Genomic DNA, 24,277 nt, shown 5'->3' with positions numbered 1-24,277 from the left:
CCCAGTAGACTTACACCGGAAAAAGATCTCAAGACGCCACATATTCGGTCTGGAGTGCTGTTACTGTATGTGTACTATAAGCGAATAAGTTGTGCCAGAGTGTTTATGTTACCTCTCGACAGATTTTTGATCTTCTCAGAGAGAATATACCCAACTGTACTTATCCTTGTCACGGTTTTTGTGCAGTTAGTGTGTATATTTTACCTGGGAACCTTTAAAAAACCCAAAGTACACAGTAAGTGTACCAGAACTCTAGAAAATGCAAAATGCACTAAACATGCACACTTTATGATACCATCCCAAATGAAGAGAACATAGCTTGTATTTGTATTTCTGAGATTGTTCGGAATCACAGTGTCGTGAACGCAATCGAATGCTTTATTAAAATGTACCTGAGAAACTGTGAACATGGTGCAACATTGTATGTGTAAAGGGATGTAAAAGGAATTGCTAAAGTTTAGTGTAAAGTTGACTGTTGTTTGTTAATTAACCAGCAACCATTCAGACAACACTTGTTGCCAGTGTTTCTTTTATTTAATCGTGGTGTTTTTTGTTTTTTTTTACACCTTAGGAAATGATAATTATTATCTATGTAAAGCACTTATGTCTATTTTTGTATATAAACACTGGTCACCTCTTCAGGATTAGTAAAAGTCTTTTATATTTATCTTTATTGTCCAAAGGCGTCCAAAGTTGTTGCTAATTTGAAGATCCAAGATATGACCCGATATCCCATTTTCACCTACAGTCCAACAGGAGTATTGACCATATTAGTTAAGGAGGAATCATCTCTATCTGTAATTCAGTTTCCTGAGTTTTTATCCAGATCTGATTGTGGTAACTTTCTCACATAACCCACCGTGTGTGTAGCTATAAAGTGTGTGTCTTCATATCCTGTCTCATCTCTCACTTTATACACTGCACTTGGGAACGTTACTGCGTTTAAAGGCTCGTTTAACTTGATTGTCTCTGTTAAAAAGAATAATAAATGCATAGTAAAGACTAAAAGAGAGCCCCAATGCACCGGTGTTCATTACACTATGTAAAGCCTATCATGTGTTGTTAGCTCACAGTAGTCGCTTTGGACATTCTTGTAAAGAAGAAGTGGTGTTTTTTTTTTTTTTTTTTATGTTATCAAAGTATTTTGCGCCGCGGTGCTGGAAAGCCAGTCTGTGTGAGCGAGACTGCAGCAGGGTTATAAGTGAACTACACGACGGTGTTGTCCCGCCTGAGCCTTGGTGGGAGTCGCCGGTGCGGAGGGCGCTGTGCTGTGAGGGACGGAGGAGCGGAGAGTTTCTCCTCCGGGCAAAAGTGAAGTGTGCGCACGGCGCGGGACCGCGGCTCGTCCCCGCTCTCCGGGACTTCAGCTCACTTTGCGCTTAATTTTCTCTCTTTCTCATGCAGACACTGTAACGACCACACAGGATCGAGTGCCGGCTTTTATGTATTTATTTATTTATTTATTCTTTTCTTGGATGTCACTGTGATCTCCGTGTTGTGAAGCTCCGGCTGAAGCCTCCCGCGGTCGCCGCACGCCTGCGAACGCAATGGTTCGGTTTAACGCACACGATCAACAGCCCGGCTCTGAGACACACAAGTGCGATTCTGAGTTTGTCCAAACATCCTGAGGACTTTTTATAGGACAATCTTTCTTTTTTTTGATTTTCTGAGCACGCGATTGAAATGTAAGATCAAACGATCGCGTTCTTTCCGTGATTTTTCTTCCTCCACAAACCGACTCTCTGCGTGTGGGTTTATTTTTTCGCCTCTCTGCCACGGGACAGTTTCAGCTCAGCGCCACAGACCGTGTCTTGTGCTGAAAGTTGTGTGATGGTTTCGCCGGTAAAGCGGCGGCTTTTCACGGTGCATAGAGTCCGGTAGAAGGTTGGCGGAGAGTGCGGTGGGAAGCCGCGCGCGCGACTCAAGGCGGGGTTAAAGTTCATCACGGAGCGCTGAGACAGCGCCGCTCGCTTTACGCCGCAGTCGGAAATGTGAAAGCAAGCAAGAGGCAGCCTTTATTTTTCCCCCTCTCTCCCTTTTCTGTCTGTCTCTTCTTTTTTTTCTTTTTCACACACACATACACACAGGCGGACGCTGCGATCACAAGTAAACGGACACACACACACACGCGCGCGCGCACACACACACACACACACTCACACACATCAACACGTACATACATAAACACGCCGATTCGTTACAGTTATCCATACATACATACATACATACATACATACCCACACACACACACGCGCGCGCACACACACACTTCCCAAATTCGAGCACCAGATATGTATTCTCCGCTATGCCTAACACAGGTAAGTGACATTTTTGTGCATGCGTTTTTATTATGTTTGTTTGTTTGTTTGTTTTTGCGCTATTTGTGCTGTGTGTATGTGACCTGTACGGGACAGTGGTATATAAATTATAGGGGTTTATCATGGCTTTGAGACTGGAGTAACTTTATGTGCAGCAACATTCCTGCTCTGACAGAGCAAACTCGCACATGGCGGATGGCGCACACACCTCACCTAATATTTGCACACACTCTCATATGTCGGGCTTTTTAACTCTACATACAACTCAACACTGCGCGAGTGTGTGAACAACAGTGTGTGCGAACAATAGTGTGTGTGAACAATAGTGCGTGTGAACAATATTTTAAGATGAAAGAGTCCGCGGTCTTATGAACTTCTTTTTTTTTTTTCTTCATTTATTAAAGTCTGATTTCTTTACTATAGTTTTATGTTATAACGAGTTCATCATAAAGAATGGACTTCGCGCCTGTTACTTTGCAGGGCGACTCGGCTGTAGCAAAACTTCAGCTCAACTCAGGACACACACTTTATTTACACACTCAGGCTGTTTCACAGATGACCAGAGAAGTCTACGTAGCCAAAATATCTACAGAGCTCGAGTCACTTCTTATGCGTCCAGCAGTAAAAGTAGACTCTACCACATGACCTGTACACTTTTACTTTTTAAAATAATAATAATGATAAATAAATAAAAATAAGTTTATTTTCTTTTACTGGGGTCTCTATGGTGTGAAAAGTAAAGACCCAGTAAAGGGGAAATATACAGGCTGTTAATTTCTGGCCTTTTTCTGCTGACCACTTCAAACAGTAATTGAAACCCTAGAGTCATTCCTGCACTGGATGTCAGGTGCTGTTTGATTTAAGTTACTTATTTAGTAAAGATAAGTCTTGTATATGCAACAAACAATTTAGGCATGAAGACAGGAGGATAAATGAGGCAGCAAGGTTTTAATTGTAAAAGAGGCCAAATTTTGAGATTTATATAGTACGAAGGAGGCTGAAGAATTTTGGAATAATCAGAACTGAAGATGACGTCTAGAAAGATTTTTTTAATCTTGTATCATATTCATAAGCTTATTATTCATAAGCATACTCATGAGCATATTCATAGTTTTCTATGAGTGAAGCACATTTCTTTAGCAACATTAGATTTATTTCTGTGAATTTATAAATGGATCTCTAACAGTGGACTATAACTTAAGATAAGGCCCTATAACACATTCTGATATCAAACATCTTTATTTCTAATTTATCTTTTTTTTTTTTTGTCTATTGATTAATGACAGATGGCCATCACATATTCCTTATTCTCCAGGTCCTGAATAATAATGTATTGATTTATATTATTTCAGTATTACTTACTTTGTTTGACCACAATAATATTCATATATTCTTCCGTGTCTGTTCAATGCAGCAACAATATTTCTAGATTAAAAAGAAATAAATTTTTCGAGACTTAAACAAGCTGATATAGCAAGGCGTTTTTTTTTCTCCTTGTGATGGATTAATTAGTGATATAGGAAAGAATACAGCTTACAGTGCTTCAGAATCGGTTTGAGGATTTTGGGACAGCATTAAAATGATTGCGCTGTAAGAACACGCTCGTGCATCGATTAAGTGCTCAGAGGAGATGTCCAGTGCTGTCTGTTCTGGGGCAGGTTGAAGACATTGTATTATGCACCCGTTATTCTTTCTGTAGGATTTTTAATGTTTTCATCTTGAGTGACCATTTGATTTAAAAAAAGTAATAATATAATTATTCTAATATTATATGTAAGACTTTAGTACATTAGAAATCAAAATGTATATCAGATAATTATATTATCTGCAAAATTGTATTATTTGCAAAAATATGTATTTGCACACACACACACGCACACACACACACAAATATATATATATATATATATATATATATATATATATATATATATATATATATATATATATATAATTTTTGGCAGCTCACAGGTGTACTTAACGCTCTAACTCCTCTGTATTTTCGGCCCCAATGGCACTATTGTTCTATAAGGAGGCCCCGCAATAGGACAGGAGAATCGGGTCAGTTCACTTCAGGAGTCCAGGAGAAAAATCTTTTGACTTACTAGTGCCAGTTTACATGATTGCCTTGCTCTCTCTCGCTCTCTCTCTCTGTGTGTGTGTGTGTGTGTGTGTGTGTGTGTGTGTGTGTGTGTGTGTGTGTGTGTGCGTTTGAGAGAGAGAAAGAGAGAACGAAGAACTGACGCACTGTAGTTGGGCTTTTTCTCACCCCTCTGTAAGAAGAGCACCATTAGCCAACAGTTTTCCCTGAACTGCGTTTACTTCCATGGAGAGACGTGCAACAAAGGGAGAAAGTCCTGTCGACTCCCTAATAATTAGGCTTCTGTGATGTCGAGTCGGAGGGGAGAGTAACTACACGACAGGATTACAATTATTCCTGTTTTAAATGACAGTTTTTGTTAAGTTGGGGGGTGGGGGTGGGGTGTGAGGCTTGTTATTTAAACCCTTCAGCCATCTCAGGTGCACAGAGGTAATTCACTTTAACTTTTTAAAACTACTGTTTTAACTAAAGGGACAGATTCTGCAGTTTGGACATCAATAATATTTTGTACTCTCCTCATACGTACTCTAATAAAAATATAAATCGTGTGCATCTCAAATTTGTAAAAAAAATATATATTTCTGAAATTCTCTAAAGATGTGAAATATTATGCACATTATGAAATATTATGGATATGTGTTATGCAGTCGATAACAGTAGATATCTGGCATTGGGTGAGAGACACACAGAGTGTAAGTGACAACAGATTTCTGCTTAACATGCCTTAGTGAGGGAATTTTTAAAGGTGGAAATAATTAAAATATATGTAAGTTATTTCTAATAATATTAATTTAACAGTATTCTTGTAATCTTGAACAGAACAACATGGATGTTCTTTCGGTTTTTCAAAGTCACACACTCCCAAACTCACACACTCTGACTATGATTTAATAAATATATCTAAACTTGATTACTATTATAAAACTAAACTCTTTAGCTGTTTTATGTTAAGCATGTGTATGACTGTTTATGAGAAATAAGCAACAGTAAAGTAATAAAATAAAGTGCAATAAAACGCATATAGTAAAATTGTTCTGACTATTAAAATGGGAAATATTCAAATTTGCATAGTATTTGACTCAGTTCTGCACACATAAAATCGAAAGCGCCCTTTGCTCACTTGCTGGCAAGCCGTTCATGCTCTCTCTGTGGCTTCTGGGGCATGTAACGCTGCTAAGGGTGTTTGTAGAAACGCTATTTTACCGATTGGCAGGTTGCCAGTATTCTTTGTATTTAGTGTAATCTCTGTAGTTCTCTCTGTGTAAAATGTCCCTGTATTTAAAGTCATGATAATATTAGTTATTTACCTAATTAAGAGCTCGACAAAGCTGTATTTTAGAGTTCTAAAGCTGTGACTGACTGCTGATACTATGGATCTGATTTGTAATGCTTTTGGATTTGAAGAGAGAAAAATGGAAAAAAAAATTGTACATTCTTTTCCATTCAGTGGGTCACACATGTGCTGTGCCTCAGTATCAGAGACTGTTGTGTGAAAAGATGCCAAGTGTGAAGCAATCTTTTTTAATCTGGTACCGGATACTGATATAGCATTAAAACCATGTAGTGATGGGTAATGAAAAGAGGAATACTTAAATTTAGACGCATAGAAAATTGAAAGAAAAGGAAATCATTTTTACATTTTATACGAAAAACAAATTTTCTCATCACCTTCTCCTTGCACACACTCCAAACGGAAAAAACACCAGCTTTCTCCGTATCTGTGTGTATATGCATACGTGTGTGCATGTATCTATATATTACATCCAACTTTACAGAGAACAGATAAAAATAGCTGGTCTGATTTCTCTCTCTGGTTGTTTCTTTTTCTCGGCCCTGGCAGACCCTTACAGACCCACATTCTTGCCAGCGAGCCAAGATACGGCCTAGACAGGCCTTACACACAAATACACAAACACACACACGCAGCCCCTCTCTCTCTTATTGAGGGCTTCCCTGTGTTAATGATAAAACATGGAATATAACTAAAAATTGTTGAATTAATGTTTTTGCTGCATCCCATAATTCCATACATTAATTTTTTTTATATGGTTATTAAATCGGTACATATGTTCAAACAGTAGAAAGAAAATTACATTTTATAATTAGAAACATTTGTGCACTAACAATTATATACAGTATTTAAGTTCATCAGCGATTCTCATTTCATTCAACAGCGTGCGTGAGATGATTTGTGATGCTAAGTTTTTGTTCAAGCTTTTTTTTTCTTCCCTGCCCTGATTTTCTTCTCTGCCATTTGTTTGCAGGATGAATTCCATCCTTTCATCGAAGCACTGCTGCCCCACGTGCGTGCGTTCGCCTACACTTGGTTTAACCTGCAGGCCCGCAAGCGAAAGTACTTCAAGAAGCACGAGAAGCGCATGTCCAAGGAAGAGGAGCGCGCCGTGAAGGACGAGCTGCTGAGCGAGAAGCCTGAGGTCAAGCAGAAGTGGGCGTCGCGGCTGCTGGCCAAACTGCGCAAGGACATCCGGCCCGAGTTTCGTGAGGATTTTGTGCTCACCGTGACGGGGAAGAAGCCTCCGTGCTGTGTGCTCTCCAACCCTGACCAAAAAGGCAAGATGAGGAGGATCGACTGCCTGCGCCAGGCAGACAAAGTGTGGCGCTTGGACCTGGTCATGGTGATTTTATTCAAAGGTATTCCCCTCGAAAGTACTGATGGCGAGAGGCTGGTTAAATCACCGCAGTGCTCGAACCCAGGGTTGTGCGTGCAGCCGCATCACATAGGAGTTTCAGTTAAGGAGCTGGACCTGTACTTGGCCTACTTTGTACATGCAGGTAAGTCCCTTTTCCTGCTGGGTTAGACGTTGTGATCAAAATACTAAACAGTATTGTGTTATCGTTTTGTGTGTATTTAGAAATGTATTTCCACTGCCCCACAGGGTTAAGCAATCTCAGCTGGTCTGTCAGATTTCTAATGTCCTATTAGGGGTATGTAATATTAACGCCGAAATGCACTCTTCCTACAAACGCTCTCATATACAGGTACTATTTTTATCATCAGCAGTAAAACTCGAATGGAGATGAAACAACACACCTGTCATGTTGCCTTCTCACACTGCACAGATTTGTTAAATACTTTAGAATCTGGTGGTTATTTCCAGTTTTCCACTGTACACATTTTTCTCTGCGTAATTGTTTCTCAAAGTGGGTAGTTTAACTCTGATTAATTATTTTTTACTCCTCGAAAAACCGTTAATGATCAAATTATAATTTGAGCTAGAAGTCTTATGCATTTGATTGGAAAATCAATATTGGAACATCTCTTATCTCCAATCTACTGTTTGCTGCAAAATATGGACTAACTCCAACTAAGTTGACTCCTGTCATGGTTTATCCTATACATGAAGCTCTGAAATGAAGAAGGCCAGTGCAAATATCTGATGGAGAGACTGTTAATTGGCAAGAGGCAGCAGGGGATCTGTCTTGCGCTGACAGCAACACAAACACAAGCTTTCACTTGGAAGGAAGGCGCTTCGTTTCATCAGACGAACCTCAATTACTTTCATTTCCTTCTGCTCGCAAATTGTTGTTCTAAAGCCAGAGTGTGTTGGCAGCTAATGCCTATTTTATTGGTGGAAGAAAGAAAGACCCCCCAACTCCCCCAGTTCCCACCTCCATATTAATATATTTGTTTTGATTGGGTATTGACAAAAGTATGAAGATATTTTCCTCAACTCTTGATTAATGCATAAGAAGCATATCTTTTTAGGACTGCCTGATATAATATGTTTTCTTAAAGGTGTAAAAAAGTGCAGTGAATTGCTGTGTGTATTTGGATCAGTACGAGAGCAATATCGCTTTTAAATATTTTGTCTAATGTTGTATGAGATGGATGAAGTCTGGAAAAAGAAACACATTTAGACGGTTATTCTGTTCACAGAACAGAAAAATCAAGTTTCACTGGCATGTTCATTCACACATTGTTTGCATCAGTATCATCAGTATTATAACAAATTGCTTGTGAAGTTTTGCACTTGAACACACCACACTGTTGCAGTTACTCATTTCTTCAGAGATTCTAAATCCTCAGATTTAATTCTCAAACAGAAAGAGTCCTTCTGGGGTCCTGAAAAGTAAAAGAAAACAAGTGTTTTATAAAGTTTAGCTGTTTTTATTACTCGGCTGCTTTCTCTTTCTCTCACACACACACACACACACTTTCTCTCTTTCTCGATTTCTCTCTTTTTCCTCCATTTTGCAGCACGTACGAGCCGATCAGGTTTCCTTCTCTGTCTTATTTGAAGCGGTGGAGCATTGCTGAAGCCGCTGTGATTAAAAGCCGGTGGAAGTGAGGCTGACCTCATGCTCACGTAGACAAAGTGGTGGGTTTTAGGGCCGTACGGAGGCAGTAATTAAAACTCCTACTGCTGCATTCACGACACTCATAACTTACGTTTTTACAAGATATTTTATGTCGTTAGTCGAATAGTGGTATTCTATCAGCCATTCAGCAGCCAGTTCTAACAAACATACTTATCCGTTGCACTTATCCGTTTTGAAGGTTTAATAATTGTTGCCAAACTGAGGAGTGGGCACTGAGGTATCAACTAGAAAGAAAACAAGACACCCTCACTCCATGTTCGGGGGTGCAGGCTAATTTATAGCCAGCGGATTTCACAGGAGCACTCCACACATGGGAAAGGTCGTGGCTTAAGATGTTAGGGTCACAACTCTATTTGAAGGCATTTGACCTCTTAGATAAACAGTCACTCTCATTAGCAGCCAGTCAAGCAGAGGGCGGCGCTTTGGTTCTGGCTTACCCTTTGACCTCTAGTTAAAACAGGTGGTTTTGTTAGGAATAGAGTGCAGGCCTGCTTTAAAACCTTTTAACTGGGAGCTAATACAGTCATGTAGACATCAGCTTAAGTTGCAGCCAGTGCTTATTTTCTTTTCAAAGAGTCTGGCTCATGGCTTGTGCCACATTATGAATTTGTTTGTTTGCTCAGCGTTAGAACACTGATTAATATTTGAGCTTTTGATTCTGTTGTAGTTAAAGCTGTATTAATCGAAACAGAAATCATGATTGATTGATTGATCCGATTCAGTTGGTAAAGATTCACCTTTTGTGACATTGTATGTAACGAAGATCACTAAAACATTATTATATTGTGCAGTGGTTATAAAAAAAAAAGGTAAGTATTAAATCTGATGAATAAATTTATCTAGAACGGAGACACATACGGGAAAAATACATCACTGATTTTTCAGGACTGTAGCTATGAAGACACCCTGAGTTCTGGACTTTAGTTTTTAGATTGTTCCTGTTTTCAAGTTCAATATAAAATGATAATGTGGTGGCAGAATATCGACTACAATGTGGAAAACAGCAGTGTTAATTGGTTCTCAAATGACCTTAGAACAGCTGTAGAGGACTCTTTAGGTTTACCCATAGACTCGTCCTTGGCGGTTTAACAATTTAGCGCTGACTTCTTGTTGAGAGATATACAACACACAGATTGCAGGCTAACATCTGACATAGCTAAGGTCTAAATGTTTGTCTTCATGTGACAACATATAAATAAAAATGTTTGTGAGAACATTTGGCAGTCTGTAAAATGTAAATGTAAAGATGTTTTTTCTTTTCTTGGACTACTTCTGACTACTTTAATGTTTCTCACCAGATCTGCTTGCTAGTTGTCGTAATATTATTAATATTGAACACTAAGTGAAAAGGCATTTTAATATACACCCTTTCAGGACGTAGACCAACTGTTGACCAAATGATATAACTTTATAAATGCAGTTAGTCTAACTAGATATAGAGCAGGAATGGACATATTATATAACAGATTAGAAATTAGCAATAATTTAGTACACTGATGTAGTTATTTTTAAAATGATGTGGGTCACATTTTTTCAATTTGGACCGCACTAACATTTTGATCCTGGTTTCAGCCCTGACTACTTTATCACAGGACAATTTAAAAGTTAAACTTTAAAGCACTGCTTATTTGTCTCAGCAGGATATGGGAAACCCTGAACCCTTTCAGTTGTTTATTGAACAATATTTCTATTTGATTCGTGTCTGTTTTCACCCGTGCTAACACAATAGAAGGATACTGCTGATTTCAAAAGATAAAGCTCAGTCAGGACCTATGTGTACGTTTACAGGGAAGCTGATATATTTTTACATTGCACTTACCTTATCTGACCTGGGACCTGTTTGCATGGTGAACAATTTCAAATATGGCTGACCCACTCATGCTCAAAGCACTTCTTACTTCAGTGATGCATTTCTGAAGGAACACGTTGCTTAAGCTTTGTAGATTTTTAAAATCTACTACCTGAAATAGCAAGAATAGATTCTGAGAGGAGAGGGCCTTATTGTGACGGAGATGAAACGCAGCGATTTCGCTAGTCGTGCTTCTGCAGTAGCTGAAAGACAGCCGTTTTGTGTTTCCTTTTCTTTCCACAGGCAGAGGAATAATAATAATTTGGATCTATTTAAGGCTATTGTGGTATGAACCACAGGCTTTGTTGTGGTTACTGCAGTACACGTTGTGGGAAGGGACCCCCTGCCCTCACTCCACTTTACTCACTCCTGTCTCTCATTCTCTCCTTCCTACTTGCCACCAACCAGCATGGTTACTGCAAAAACCACTGTGACACACACACAGACACCCCCCCACACACACACACACACACACATACACACACACAAACACAGACACGCACAGCCACTCAAACATTTACCTTACATTACAAATGAGCTTGGGTCCATTCATAAAAATAAATTTGAGGTGAGCTCAGTGAGTGCTCTGTTCACATTGTAGCTGAAAAGCTCTCGTCTGGCACATGCCCAGTATTAAAGAACTGGCCACGATCAAATGATAGGATTCAGTGCCGCCGCTTTTAATATCGTTGATATGGCCCCCATTTGAAACACTTTTTTCTACAACATGATTTGATTAAATGAAGCAGATAAGGTTGTAGTGGGGAGGAAATGCTGTAAGTTTCAGCGAGCAGCGTGTGCTTTTGCTGGCTGAATTTCTCATAAGCCTGATTGCATGGCAAATTCGTGTAATCTGTTTAATGTCTATTGTCAGTGCTGATCTCACTCTGCAGATTTGGACCACATTCTCTGGCTCCGGTTTGAGCACTTTATACGTCAACCATCACAAGACAAAAAAAACTGCTGAAGTTTTTTTCTGCATTACTTTTAGACCACTTTTGTGATTACACACACAAAGCTCACACACAGATGCTTCTTCTTTCTTTCTTTCTTTCTTTCTTTCTTACTTTCTTTCTTTCTTTTTTTCTTTCTTTCTTTTAAAAGCATTCCCACACCACATTTTCTCCTAACTTTCCTCCATGTATACTGTACACCACTGAGTGAGGAGCCAGCTGAGTCCTTTATATATCTGTATATGGTGATGAGCGATGAGTCAGTGTCCGGTGCTGTGAAGCTGTGAGAGGAGGTGTGTACCTGCACTGTAGGTCTCACTCCCGTCCCCCTGTGCAGCGGTCTTTTGCTAATTAGTTCTGTATTATCTCCTCAGTCGCCTCAGCACTCGGACACTGAGAGAGAAATAGACCGGCAGTGCGAGATCCAAGGGTCCAGAGTAGTTTCTATTAATAATTTCTCTACCTACAACCGTTTATAGAATAATAAATTTTAAATGATTTTTATGAAAAAAGTTATAAACTCTATTAATGTTTGCTTGTTCAACCTTCATCCAGCATACATGTTTATTCATTTGAAAAACAAAATTTATCCATTGAGAAGAATTTTTATTTTATTGCCCTTGTGGTGTTTTTATAAAAAAAGAAAAATAATAAAGTGTGCATGTATGTAGTGCGTGTGCTTCTGATCCAATTTATCCACCAGTGATTTTATCGCTAATTACAGGCAGGCAGTCCATCTTGCCACGATCACCGAGAGTCTTCGAGCAGCTCAGACTGTTCTAGTTCTAGTCTCTCACATCTCTTCCATTTCAGAGCAGCAGCTTTGACTAACTTGTGAGAATGGTCCCTTTGTGCTCACATGCCATTCAACAAGAGTGCCATTGTCTTAAGGCCTGGTAGCCAGAGATGCATTGCTCAGCCTTTATTGCGAGAAACTTTGATTGTATTAGGACTTGCTGAGGACTTCATTTGAATAGTTTCTCATGTGATGTTGCATCCCAGAGCAGAAGAAAGACTTTGTGAGAATGATGCTGCTTTATTTTTATTCTTATCAAACAGGTTTTTTAATCTTCTATCCATGTAATCTATTCATAAAGACACCAAAACATAAACAGTTACATTTCCATCATCATTTATTATGGTGTACTGATAGCTCTCTCCACAACCCAGCTGAAAATATCCCTCTGCATTTTTCCCCCATGGGTTGTTCAGATGGATTGATCTGTAACATGCACATCATTGCCGCTTCCCTGTAATATCAATGCTTTCTGTCACGTCTGAGCGCTCGCCTGATGCCTGATGCTGGTGCCTTTTTGCTCACTACATTTTTCTACCGTGTTCATTACATGAGCACAGTGCGTACTTGTTAGCCTTGTGCACAATCCAGTGATCTGAAGCTTATTTTACAAACAGAGCCTGAAGCATTACAGCAAGGAAAATCTATCAGTTTTAATATAGAATATACATACATTACATCCCAAATCAGTAGCCTTGATAGGCATTTCCTATCTGGATATTATTGTGAGTCATTTTGGACAGGAATATAAAAGAGAGCACAGACATGAAGCGGGACAGCTGTGGCTGTCTGCAGGGGAAAGTTGCTACAGATGGTGAAAGAAGTGAAAAATAAACTACCGTATGCCTGGTGGAATATAAAAGAAAGACTGGGGTTTGGTGTTGAACGGGACCTTCGTCTCAGGATCCGTGTCTGCATTTCTGTGTACATCTGCATGCGATCGGTCCTGTAATAAGGAATATGTTAACTCATTTGCTTCTACATCCTCATAGCCTTTATTCCCATCTGCTCATCAGATCTTAGCAGATTTATTTCTCTGTGCTGTTACTGACATGTGCTTGTTTTTCAAATTCCTTTCAACCTAATTAAATTTCATGACCTTTATATTTGCATTAGCAACGTTGACACATTTATGTACGACGTAAAAATATCTCACTTGTTGGATCATTATGTAGGTATAATATTGATTAAGTAGCTCATGCTTGTTTTGTTAATAAACAACATTTTGTACCACACCAGTTCTTTCTCCTTTACCCTGCAGCTTAGCTGGTTTAAATGGGGGTCACTCAGGCTGCAGCTTTGGAGCGTTCGCTTCCTGGTTTCTCCGGTAACCTTTTCTGCAACTGAGCAATGAAGAGCCGACCTGTTCCTCTTTGTGATGTCCAGGGGGTATATTCGCATCTCAGCAAGAAAACGCTTTAGATCCTTTTGTCCAGCGCATGAAGCTGTCGAACATATCAGTCGTTTTTGACTACAGCAGTTACGCAGGGAGCAAAGTAAGATGCATTCTGGATTTAATTAAACCGGCGTTCATTTCGGTGCGTCGGTTTCAGTGAGCGAGTTGAGATTGGAGCAACGCTCTGCATACGTTATGAAACAATCCAACCTTTCTGGGCTCTCTCCAGATGGTGGCTACTACAAAGCATCCATTTGCTAACAAAATGTTTGTTCTTTAAGCAAGGTTACTTGTCATCTTTTTTCATTTCTTTTGTTTTCTTTGTGTTTACTTTTTTGTCAGATGTTGTTTTTAATAATTAAGATGGGTGAGGGTGGTGGTGGGGTTGCAGGCTAAGTGTGGAACTGACTTTAAATTATTGAACTATTTATCCCCAGAAATGCCCTCAGCCTCTCCATCTGTCTGAGTTGGAGAAATATAAATAAATAAGTAAATATGGATATTAAGGCTATGTTTGAGTCCAGGCCTTGGCACTGCTTTGTAGTTCTATAGCAATCACAGCTCTGTTTAAAGACTGCATTGAGATACACCACTTCACATTGAAGCTGAATGCCAAAATTGTTCTTTAAGGGGCTTGTTAATGTTCAAGCATAATGTCTTTTTAAGACAACGTGTCTTAACTGTTTTGCTTTTGGTTCTCATGGACGACACCCACAGCATAATCGATTACGTCGATCAAAAAGGATCAGTGTGGATTTTTAGATTTAATGTGTTCTTCACTGCTTATAATGTAAGCCTTTATTTTTAGGTAGATAATATTACATTATTCAAGCCATTGAAGGCAGTAACAGTACTGGTGTTATTGCACCGCATAATGCTGTGTGCAAAACTTTTTTTCAGGCTCAGTGCTGTTGAGGCAGTCTAAAACAAACCGACTGACTTTGCTCTCAAGTATATGGGCTTCTTGCAAGAAAAAAAGGTTTAATGTCACTTTGCAAGGTTATGTGAACTTTTAACACTAATTTATGGCCCTAATTTATTAGCACGACTAATAGAAAATACCAGAGTTATCCGTGTCTCTTCTTTCCATGCAACACCACAGTCGAAACTACAAATCGCAGACAGAAATTTGAATGATTTTGGCAATGAGAGCTCTGCCAAAAGAGTAAAACCTAAAACACTAATGATTAGTAAACACTTGAGGTTATTGCCTCATATTTTTGATGTAGTAATAAAATACCTCCTGCAATTTCCCAGTTGAATGAGGCTGGTTAAGCTTAGCTTGTTTAATTTTTGCTTGTTACGATTACAACATCTCTGTGAACTAGTAGGGTTTTTTTTAAACAAATTCCTTATCCAAATCACTATTCACTAATTTTTTTTTTTAGAGTAATAGATTTGTAGATAACAAGATGTTCCTAGTTTCTCCTCACATTATATTATATGACAGTGGTATTTACATGAATAATTGACCATAAAATGTTTGTTGTTGTAGCTGTAACCTAGATATCCAAAACTGTATAAATGAGCTCTTGATTAAAAACACTTGCTAAGACCATTTTTAAAAAAAGAATCTTTGTCATTTGTCCCGCTGCCTCTAAAGCGTCTGAAGGTCCATGCTGGCCCATTCTTTCTAACCTTTCAATATTATTGAGGCATCAGTCATAAACAGAAGAGAAGTTGTTCAGATGCTGGTAGGAGGCGTCACTACACCAGCTGTGAAGTCATCTGAATTCCATTTAAATAGCAGCTTTTTTGTAATCAATACGTTTCCTCCTGTATGGTGCCCCATGAATCTTGAATGAGCGCTGCTTTTTTATGCTTTTGTGAAAAAAGCACCTTCTTCATCAGCGGCTGTCCTGAGTCTCGCCTATCCCTGCACTTCAACAATAAAACTGTTTTCACAGACGAAACAAAAGCGACACTTGATTAGCTGTGAACCATCTGGGAACGCGGAGCTGTGTGACGAAGCTAATTGGTTAAATCTGTACAAGAATGGGTGAGAAGCCTCTCTCGCATGCGTGTTTTGAATGAGTGGACTCCTCAGTGAGACCCCTAATCACACTTTGTGACCCCCCTCCTTTTTATGTGTGTTGAGTGATGAGCCCAAATCTGCCTGCTAGGCCGGAAGGGGGGAAAACAGATCCCCGCACATTTGAGATACTTCAGCTAAAGACAGTCTGTGGCATTGGATAGACTTGCCACTTTGTTATGAAATGTAGAATATTGCATTGTATTGAGATGATTGTGTAGTAGATACGTGGGGAAGACTAGAGCATATATCGACCAAAAATTTAATGTGTTCCACTGCAAAGGCTGTGTGCCAATCAGCTGTACATGCTAAATATACCTATATACATAGATTAGGTTAGTATTTCCTGAAATCCTACAGGCAGGAGACTTTTCCTAGAAAGCTGCAGCTGCTGTGGAGGAGGTCATACATTGCCCTCCCACCCATGACTGCAAATAACACGTGGCAGGAAGGCCTGCTTTGCCTCACTGCTCGAGAGGGGAGTGAAGGCACGGTTCAAAGTCAGATGTACTCAGATATGCCAACAATCACTTATAGGACCTCTGTACTGTGTGACCAGTTCAACTGCTCTCTCTGTGACCTGTCAGGCAAAAATGAGCAACTCTTTTTTTCTCTCTCTTTATTTCTGTCTCTATTTTATTCAATCCATATCCAGTTCCGTGTTACACATTTAGTGGTTTGTGTCTGTCTGAAATTAGACCTGGTTAGTTCAACCTGGCTTTACTGTTATATGAAATAGAAAAATTTTAGAAAAGCTCCACAAATGGGCTCCATTCGCATTTAACATCGTTTGTATACATTACAGGCCACATGATCCAAGATCCTGAAGGTTGCGATTAGACTGCCATTATTAGTTTTCCAGGTTCTAGCAGGAAAACTCTTTGAACTCAACAACACAATGAACTTTTTATAGAAAGGTAAAGTCTCTACTGAAAAAGTGCACCGATTCCGAGCTATTTTTTTTTTAGTTAGATGTGAAGCAGTTAGTGGTGAGTAAATCAGGTAACCGTAATTGATAACAGTAGAGTGTTTGAATGGCGTGGACTCTTAATTCTTATTTCATGTGAAATATGAATTCTTCTTCCTTTCTTTTTAAAAGAAAAAGTTAGCACACAGAAGTCTACAGAATTGTTAAAATTGTTGATAAAACAATTTACCTGCATTAGACCAATTATTTGCATAGACTTGACACAATCACATCTACCCACTTGAACACATTCACTTTTTTAGACACACCAGAAGCCTAATGCTAACATCAGTTTCACAATTGTGCTCAAACGTTACTAGAAACAGTATGTGACAAATTTATGGTATAATGGCTGCCACTTATTGTAGAGGATAGAGTGCAAAATATCAATTCTTACTCAGGAGTATCAAAATTGGCCAGTGATTTCTTCTGCGGTTCACCTGATACAATTCACATCGCCAGAATAAGAAAAACTGCGTCACTGTCCAATTACTTACGAAATGCACTGCAACAAAAAGGCCATTCAGCTCCATTAACCTTCCCCTTATGTCCTTAGAATAGATTAATGCTTATTACTCCTTATATGCACAAGCCCCTTTATATAATCACATGGACATTCAGTTTTTGCAGTGCTGTTATGAATACACGGAAGATGCAGCAAGCAAGGGTCAATCGCTTCAATGAATCCGGTCTATACTCGTGTACACACACACACACACACGCGCGCGCACATGCACACGCACAAACGCACACACGCGCTGCTGCGTTGCGCCTCATGTCCCGGGTAATCTTCAGGCCCCCACTCCGCGGCTTCTCGCTAATTAAATTCCAGCGCTGTCCATTAGACGGATAGAGTGAGCACACTGCTGACTCAACACAGGTAGGGCAGCTTGCTGTAATGGCGAGAGGAGCTCAAGTGGCCAAGCAATTCATTTGCCCCCCATTTTACACATTCCTGGGTCACCACAAGCTTTCAAGGGTGGAGAGATAGAGGAGAGGAAGGAGGAGGATGGATGTGAAGAGATGAAGGTAATATCTGTAATATTTCCCCATGCATTCATTCTGACACTACGCAGCACTCTGTGTCCTCTAAAGGGATCTTGTTGGGTCAGACAGGTGTGTCAGTTCTGCACTTCATTTATAAAATTTGACATGTGTTGCTGTTCGAGGTTTGATATATAAATTGTCAATGGACATATGGTAATGCCCCTTGAATGAAACATATCAAAAAACACATCAAACAGGAAGCATTTCCCAGACTCCTGCTGAAATGGCTGTGAGCAGAGGCACTGGTAGTGAGGAAACACAACCCAGTCTGTATTATGGTTGGTCAGGCGTTGGATGCAATCCCAGACTGACTTGGTGTGTGTTGTGGTGTATTGACTTTGCCAGCCTTCAGGCACCATTTCCACAGTTTTACACACATAAGAATTTTACCATTCCTTATGTCATTTGTGTTGCTGGTAGGTGTTTATAGGTCATTTGGGTTTCAAATATAGGGAGACATTTTCTGTGTGTCTGTGAGCGTGTTTTTGGTTTCTCCAAGACTAAATGCACTTCTGTCCATACTAGTTCCTCTATGTAAACCCCCTATTATTCTTTCAGCTTTAATGAAATATTTAACTGGTAAGAAAGTGAATGAGTATTCATTTACTACACAGTTGAGAAACAATTAAAAAATTAGAGGGGGGAAAAAATCCACCAACAACAAAACTTCCCGTTGCCTCGTCTTCTCTCATTACCATGTGAATCGCCATTCATTCATTCATTCATTTATGTTCTATTATATCCTCATGAGTGGCTGTTACTATGGGTCCTGCTCAGCAAGAGCCACATAGCGAAACTTCCGCGAAGATTTAGCGTCCGGCAAAGAGAGAAAGAGTGAAAGAGAGAGAGGGGGTTCTTTCACATGTACACTTATTTCCGTTTAAAAGACATCCGTTGGACCGAAGTGAAGTGCGGGTAGGTGTGTTAGTGGCCTGCAGGGCACAAGTGAGCTTGGGGAGGCAGGAAGAGTGGAGGAGGAGGAGGGGGATGATTAAAGAGGGAGAAGTACAGCTGGCTCCCCCAGCCTCCCATTCCCACACTTTCATTCCAATAGGCTGGTCTGTACTGCTAGATACTAATTCACTATTTGCCTAATTAACATCTCATCTGCATAACTTGTTGCACTCCCCTTCCTCCTCTTCCCTTCTCAAAACAATGCAGACCCAATGAAGAGGCTTAATACTAAGCGTCTCTGTCTTCAAGATAAAAAGCAGTCTGCACTTTTCACAACTTCTTTTCTTTCCCCAGCAAATTAAAGCAGCCCTTCAGGAACAGGTCTGTACTCTGTGTGTGTGTGTGTGTGTGTGTGTGTGTGTGTGTTTGTGTGTGCGCGACTGTGTGTGTGTGTGTGTGTGGGTGCGTGCGTTTGTGTGTGTGTGTGTGTGTGTGTGTGGGCGTTTGTGTGTGTGTGTGTGTGCGTTTGTGTGTGTGCGTGCGTTTGTGTGTGTGTGCGTGCGTTTGTGTGTGTGTGCACAGTTTCCTAAGATTCATCTACGGACCTATTTAAAAAAAATTGTTTAGTCACAGCAACTAAATTGAACTGATTCAATTTTAATCTTGAATATAAATATAATATACAAGCATACACACGTAAGAACAAAGCATTTATGACTTAATGTTCCAAATTCAGTAAAACCTGCTAGCTGACACCTTTTGCTACATTCACAGATATCTCAGTCAATTCTTTTTGCTTATATTACATTAAAACTTTAGATTAAATAAATATATTTTAATCAGTTAAAGATTCAAAGATTTATTTTTTTTCCCTCTAACCCATTGTGTGTGTTTTTTAATGTACTTAAATTAAGAAACCTTCTGTAGGCTTAAATGAAAAGAGAAAACACTGATAAGGCTTTAAAGCGCATTTTCTATGAATTTCATTTTCAGTCAGTTCTTTTGCTACAACTCCAGTCTTTCTCAAATACAGGCTTGAAGTTGACTTTTATCTAGTGGCACCACAACAAGTTTTCTGGGTTTTATTTTTTCAGTCATCAGATATCGTAGGTAGCTTTAACTGAAGGGGGGCAGTATACACTCTTGTGTGAGTGTGCTTTGCTGAGGATGTAAACCAGATGTGGAGTTCTTGTGGTGTCATATCCTGCCTCGAATTGACAAGACCACAGTGCTTTCACTTGTGCTCAAGCTCCTGAGCTTTCACTTAGATAAGCCTTCTTCTTAAAGCAGCAAACAGAAACACACATATTTATAAAACCTTAAAATGCATATGGAAATGTGACATAAGGAAAGTCCTACATAATCCTTGTTTTTAGATGAAGTAGCTTGAAGAAGCTTGTTTGTATTTGAGGTTATGTATCTGTGTATGTCAGTGTGTGTGTGGTTTGATAGAAAGATGGACATCCATCAAGTTAACAAGACAAATTAACTGGCACAATTCATTTGATTGAGTTGTATAATACAATGTATTGTGTCCACCTCCCACTACTGCGATTGTATGGTATAAATGCTACTGTAATATTTATACCCTGGAAATACTGAACCAATACATCTATTCCTTCTCTTTACGAGAGCTGCATGGAGACTCGCACAGCTTGAGGCTTTGTAAATGAAAAAGAAAAGAGAGGGAAGTTTTCTGGTCAGGCCTTTCACCTATATTTGTGTAGCCTGCGTGCACAAGGCCTCCACCACAAAACACATGGAGACAAGTGCTTGCTCTTCAGCCTAATGCACACCCCTCTCCCTTTCCTCCTTTCTCTTTCCTCGGTCCCCATGATTCAACTCAGGGCAGTTAGCTTGAGGGAGGACAGCAAAAAAGGAGTGACATTTCTATTTTTTGTGCCGAAGTGAAATGACAGGCTGCAGGCTTTATGACTATCGTTGCTCGTTCTGACCGTAACAGTTTACAAGGAGGCAAAAAAGTTAAAAGCAAAGAAGGGAGGAGGAGAGAAAAAGGAGAAGGGACCTGCATAACATAGCTAGTTCTGTTCTGTTCTGTGCGCCTCTCCACTCCCCTAACAGCCATAACTCAGGCAGCTTTTTGTTTGCTTTTCTCCATGGAGAGATAGCTTTAATTTCTGTAGCATACCTTAGTGGCAGTTGTAAGTTATTACCTTGTCTGCTTGAAACAGCGCCACAGCATCATCTTCCAGGCCCAGTTAGCCACTTACTTACTTTCTTTTTGGCTCTCAAACAAGTCTACAAACATGTTCTTTGTCAGCAAAGTCCAGAGGTCAGTCAGCCCAAAACCTGGGTTAGAGATGGTTAAACTATAGTAGAGGACTGTAGTACACTATAGTAAGGAATAGTAGAACTTGCATACAGAACTTGATACAAATACTGGATCATAGTTGCTAAATATACAAAAAGCTTTTCTAAGCTTTCTAAAAGTGAAAGGAACCAGATTGGCTTCCGGAGCTTGTCCTCTATAGGAGCCAATAACATGCATTGATCTAAATTGTTCAGCTGAAGGCTGGACGAGAGAGAAGCTATAGAGCTAAATAGATTAGCTCAGAAGTGGAAGAGTTTTAACAAACCTTAATAAAGTACATTATATTTCCCCTCTCTAGTCCAATTAGTGGGGGGCACGGTGGCTTAGTGGTTAGCACGTTCGCCTCACACCTCCAGGGTTGGGGGTTCGATTCCCGCCTCCGCCTTGTGTGTGTGGAGTTTGCTTGTTCTCCCCGTGCCTCGGGGGTTTCCTCCGGGTACTCCGGTTTCCTCCCCCGGTCCAAAGACATGCATGGTAGGTTGATTGGCATCTCTGGAAAATTGTCCGTAGTGTGTGACTGCGTGAGTGAATGAGAGTGTGTGTGCCCTGCGATGGGTTGGCACTCCGTCCAGGGTGTATCCTGCTTTGATGCCCGATGACGCCTGAGATAGGCACAGGCTCCCCGTGACCCGAGGTAGTTCGGAGAAGCGGTAGAAAATGAGTGAGTGAATGATCCAATTAGTGACAACATGGCTTTGACTAACTGACAAAATGACCGAATATCAATGACAAAACGTAATGTCTGAGAACAGGGTTATATGTATTGGACAGATAATCGAAAACAAAAACACTTCAAATTGTCTTATTTAAAGCCATTAATAGTTAAATATTAAGAGGCAACTGTTGCTCACTCATGTTAGCTGCTTATCCAGACCCCATCGAGCAAGAAGTAGTTACACCCACACAAATTTTAGGTGAATTTCACAGACCTAAGCTTCTTGTCACTGTTAGTCAACTTCAGGTCTTTATGACAGATTGACAGAAGTCTATCTGTGCAATGTGTCGCTGCATCCGGAGCAATCAATGGGATGTCTGAGCTGATGTGTAATGTGGATGCATGTATTCAGTTATCAGAACAGCATGAGGCATTGATCTGTTTATGGCTACTTTATTCTGGGTGGTAGTCTCCATGGGGGAGGACTGTACAGTAAATACTGTTCGACTCTCCAGGGAATCGCACACACAAGTGCTTTTCGCCCTCAGGGAACCAGATCAGCTTGTCTGGCTGCTCGTACGGCTGGTGAGAAAACAGAACGGCAATTTTCTCTAAAGGGGTCACAGATGGTATAAAAAGGCGTCATTGTGGTACAGTGTATTGTTTCACTGTCACATTGATGTGTATGTATATTTTTGTATTTGTATTTAAAGAATTTATGTATAGTTGGAAGAACCATCTTTACAAATTAACTGTAGCTGTAAATCTTTGAAAGGTTTCTCCATGAAAGGAGTTTTGTCCATTTATTCAAGTGCACTCAGCAGAAAGAGAAGTTATTCTCAGACATATATAGCAGGTTAAACAATGGCAAGTCATGTGCCTTCTTATTAGATGTTTGTCTCGATGATTAACGCTTTAAACAACAATCAAATTCTTATAGACTTTTCCATTTTCTAAAACATTTGATGTCCATGAAACTGTTGTCAATGAAAATGATGAAAAGCATATCGTGTAGCAGAATATTGTGGTGGAAGCCTGGAATAAATTGGTAGGATTTCTATCATGCATGATGTGAAATAAACGTGTCTAGGTTGATCGGTGACATTTGAAGTCAGTGGGAAATTTGTGTGAATTTGATCTTTCCCCAAATTGTTCCTTTAACTGTCTCCATTTTCTGTTCTTAATTATGTCTTAATGTTGTTTGAATTAGTAGTGGCATAAAAATGAAAGTGTTTGTATAGAGAAACCCATAAATGGAAGCATGAGGGCATAATTTGAGTTAGTCATTAGATTACGCACTGTAATTAAGCAGAGTGGATTCGTGGGGTGTGCTGCGGATGTCACTAAGGGAAGCTTAGGAGATGGTGGCAGTGTGTTTGTGTGTGAAGGTGTGAATGACAAAGAAAATAGGAAAAGAAAGAAACTCACATTCAGACCTCTCCATGTCAGGTAGGGTTCAAAATAGTAAGAACATCACTGGTCCTCTCTTACAGTTTGAACCGTGTTGCTTGAAGAACGTGGAATTTTCTTCTTCAGTCCTCCGTCCCCTCTGCGCTGCACATGATATTTAATCCGTCATCTTTGTTTTCAACAAACACAGCGCAAGCTGTTGCTGGCAGGGCATGAGGCTCAAGGCCCATCTGGAAAGCGTGCTGTGTGCTGGGGTATTAGAGGGGAATATAAGTAGGGGTTTGCTTGGGAGAGCCTGATAACAGCCCAGTGTCCTGTCCTGTTTGCACCGCTGTGGCTGCTCTCCTAATCTACGATGTATTATTGATGTTCTGGGCTACAGAGTTGGGATGCATACTTGGCCTTATGTTTTTGTTTACGGTTGACATTGTACTAGGTTATCATCTTGTGAAAGGTGAAGAGAGCAGGTTTAGGGAGCCCCGCTTAATCTATACATATCTGTCCAGTTCAAATACAGCCTAAATTAGAACTGGTGCCTTTTTATAAATATAAAAAAGTCTCCATTATCTAGGTATTTTGACAAATATTACATTGCATATGCATACGTGTAAGATAGTAGAATGCGTTGCAGTTGCGATACCAGTATAAAGGAGTCACCGGAAGGAATAAGTCAATAAAGCAAACGAGTGAAATCATAAATTGTGTTTTCACGCTGTGTGTATGAGTTGTTGTTGGTTTTTTCGGCTGTTTCATGTTTGGGGTCGCCATAGTGGATCACATCAACGTGATTAGATTCGGAACAGGTTTTATGCCGGATGCCCTTCCTGATCCAATCCAGGCTTGGGGCTGGCACTGAGATGTAACTCTTCAGTGGCTGGGTTAGCTCCCTGTCCAGAAATCGAACCCAGTCTTGCCACTGGACCACCAGGATGCAGTAAGCTGTTTATATATGTATGTGTATATATATATATATATATATATATATATATATATATATATATATATATATATATATACATATATATATAATACAAATAGGTATTGTTCGATAGGTATTCTTATTTTAATTGTTACTTTCCAGGAAAAACAGAAATGTATATATCATGCTCAAGTCCAGTATGTGTGCAATCAAATGTTTTAGTCCTGCCCTGCATGTTTCACTCAAGTTCTGCATGAAACAGATTCT

General features: G+C 39.8%; 1 protein-coding gene across 6 annotated transcripts in view; it reads left to right on the top strand.

Moving 5' to 3' along the window:
• The first annotated feature begins 1,127 nt into the window (after window positions 1–1,127).
• Window positions 1,128–24,277, top strand: part of nfia (nuclear factor I/A) — a 109,717-nt gene continuing 86,567 nt past the window's right edge. Inside the window, exons 1-2 of one of the 6 annotated variants that reach the window (XM_060879761.1) lie at window positions 1,128–2,318; window positions 6,684–7,212. In XM_060879761.1, the coding sequence (XP_060735744.1) occupies window positions 2,292–2,318; window positions 6,684–7,212 (556 nt within the window). In that variant the 5' untranslated portion in view covers window positions 1,128–2,291. The remainder of the gene's footprint in view (window positions 2,319–6,683; window positions 7,213–24,277) is intronic. The other 5 variants (XM_060879737.1, XM_060879730.1, XM_060879742.1 and 2 more) reach the window with 5 other exon arrangements.

The sequence above is a fragment of the Tachysurus vachellii genome, chromosome 1 (assembly GCF_030014155.1).
Source record: "Tachysurus vachellii isolate PV-2020 chromosome 1, HZAU_Pvac_v1, whole genome shotgun sequence".
NCBI classification, from domain to species: domain Eukaryota; kingdom Metazoa; phylum Chordata; class Actinopteri; order Siluriformes; family Bagridae; genus Tachysurus; species Tachysurus vachellii.
This window is presented reverse-complemented; position numbering and strand designations above follow the sequence as displayed.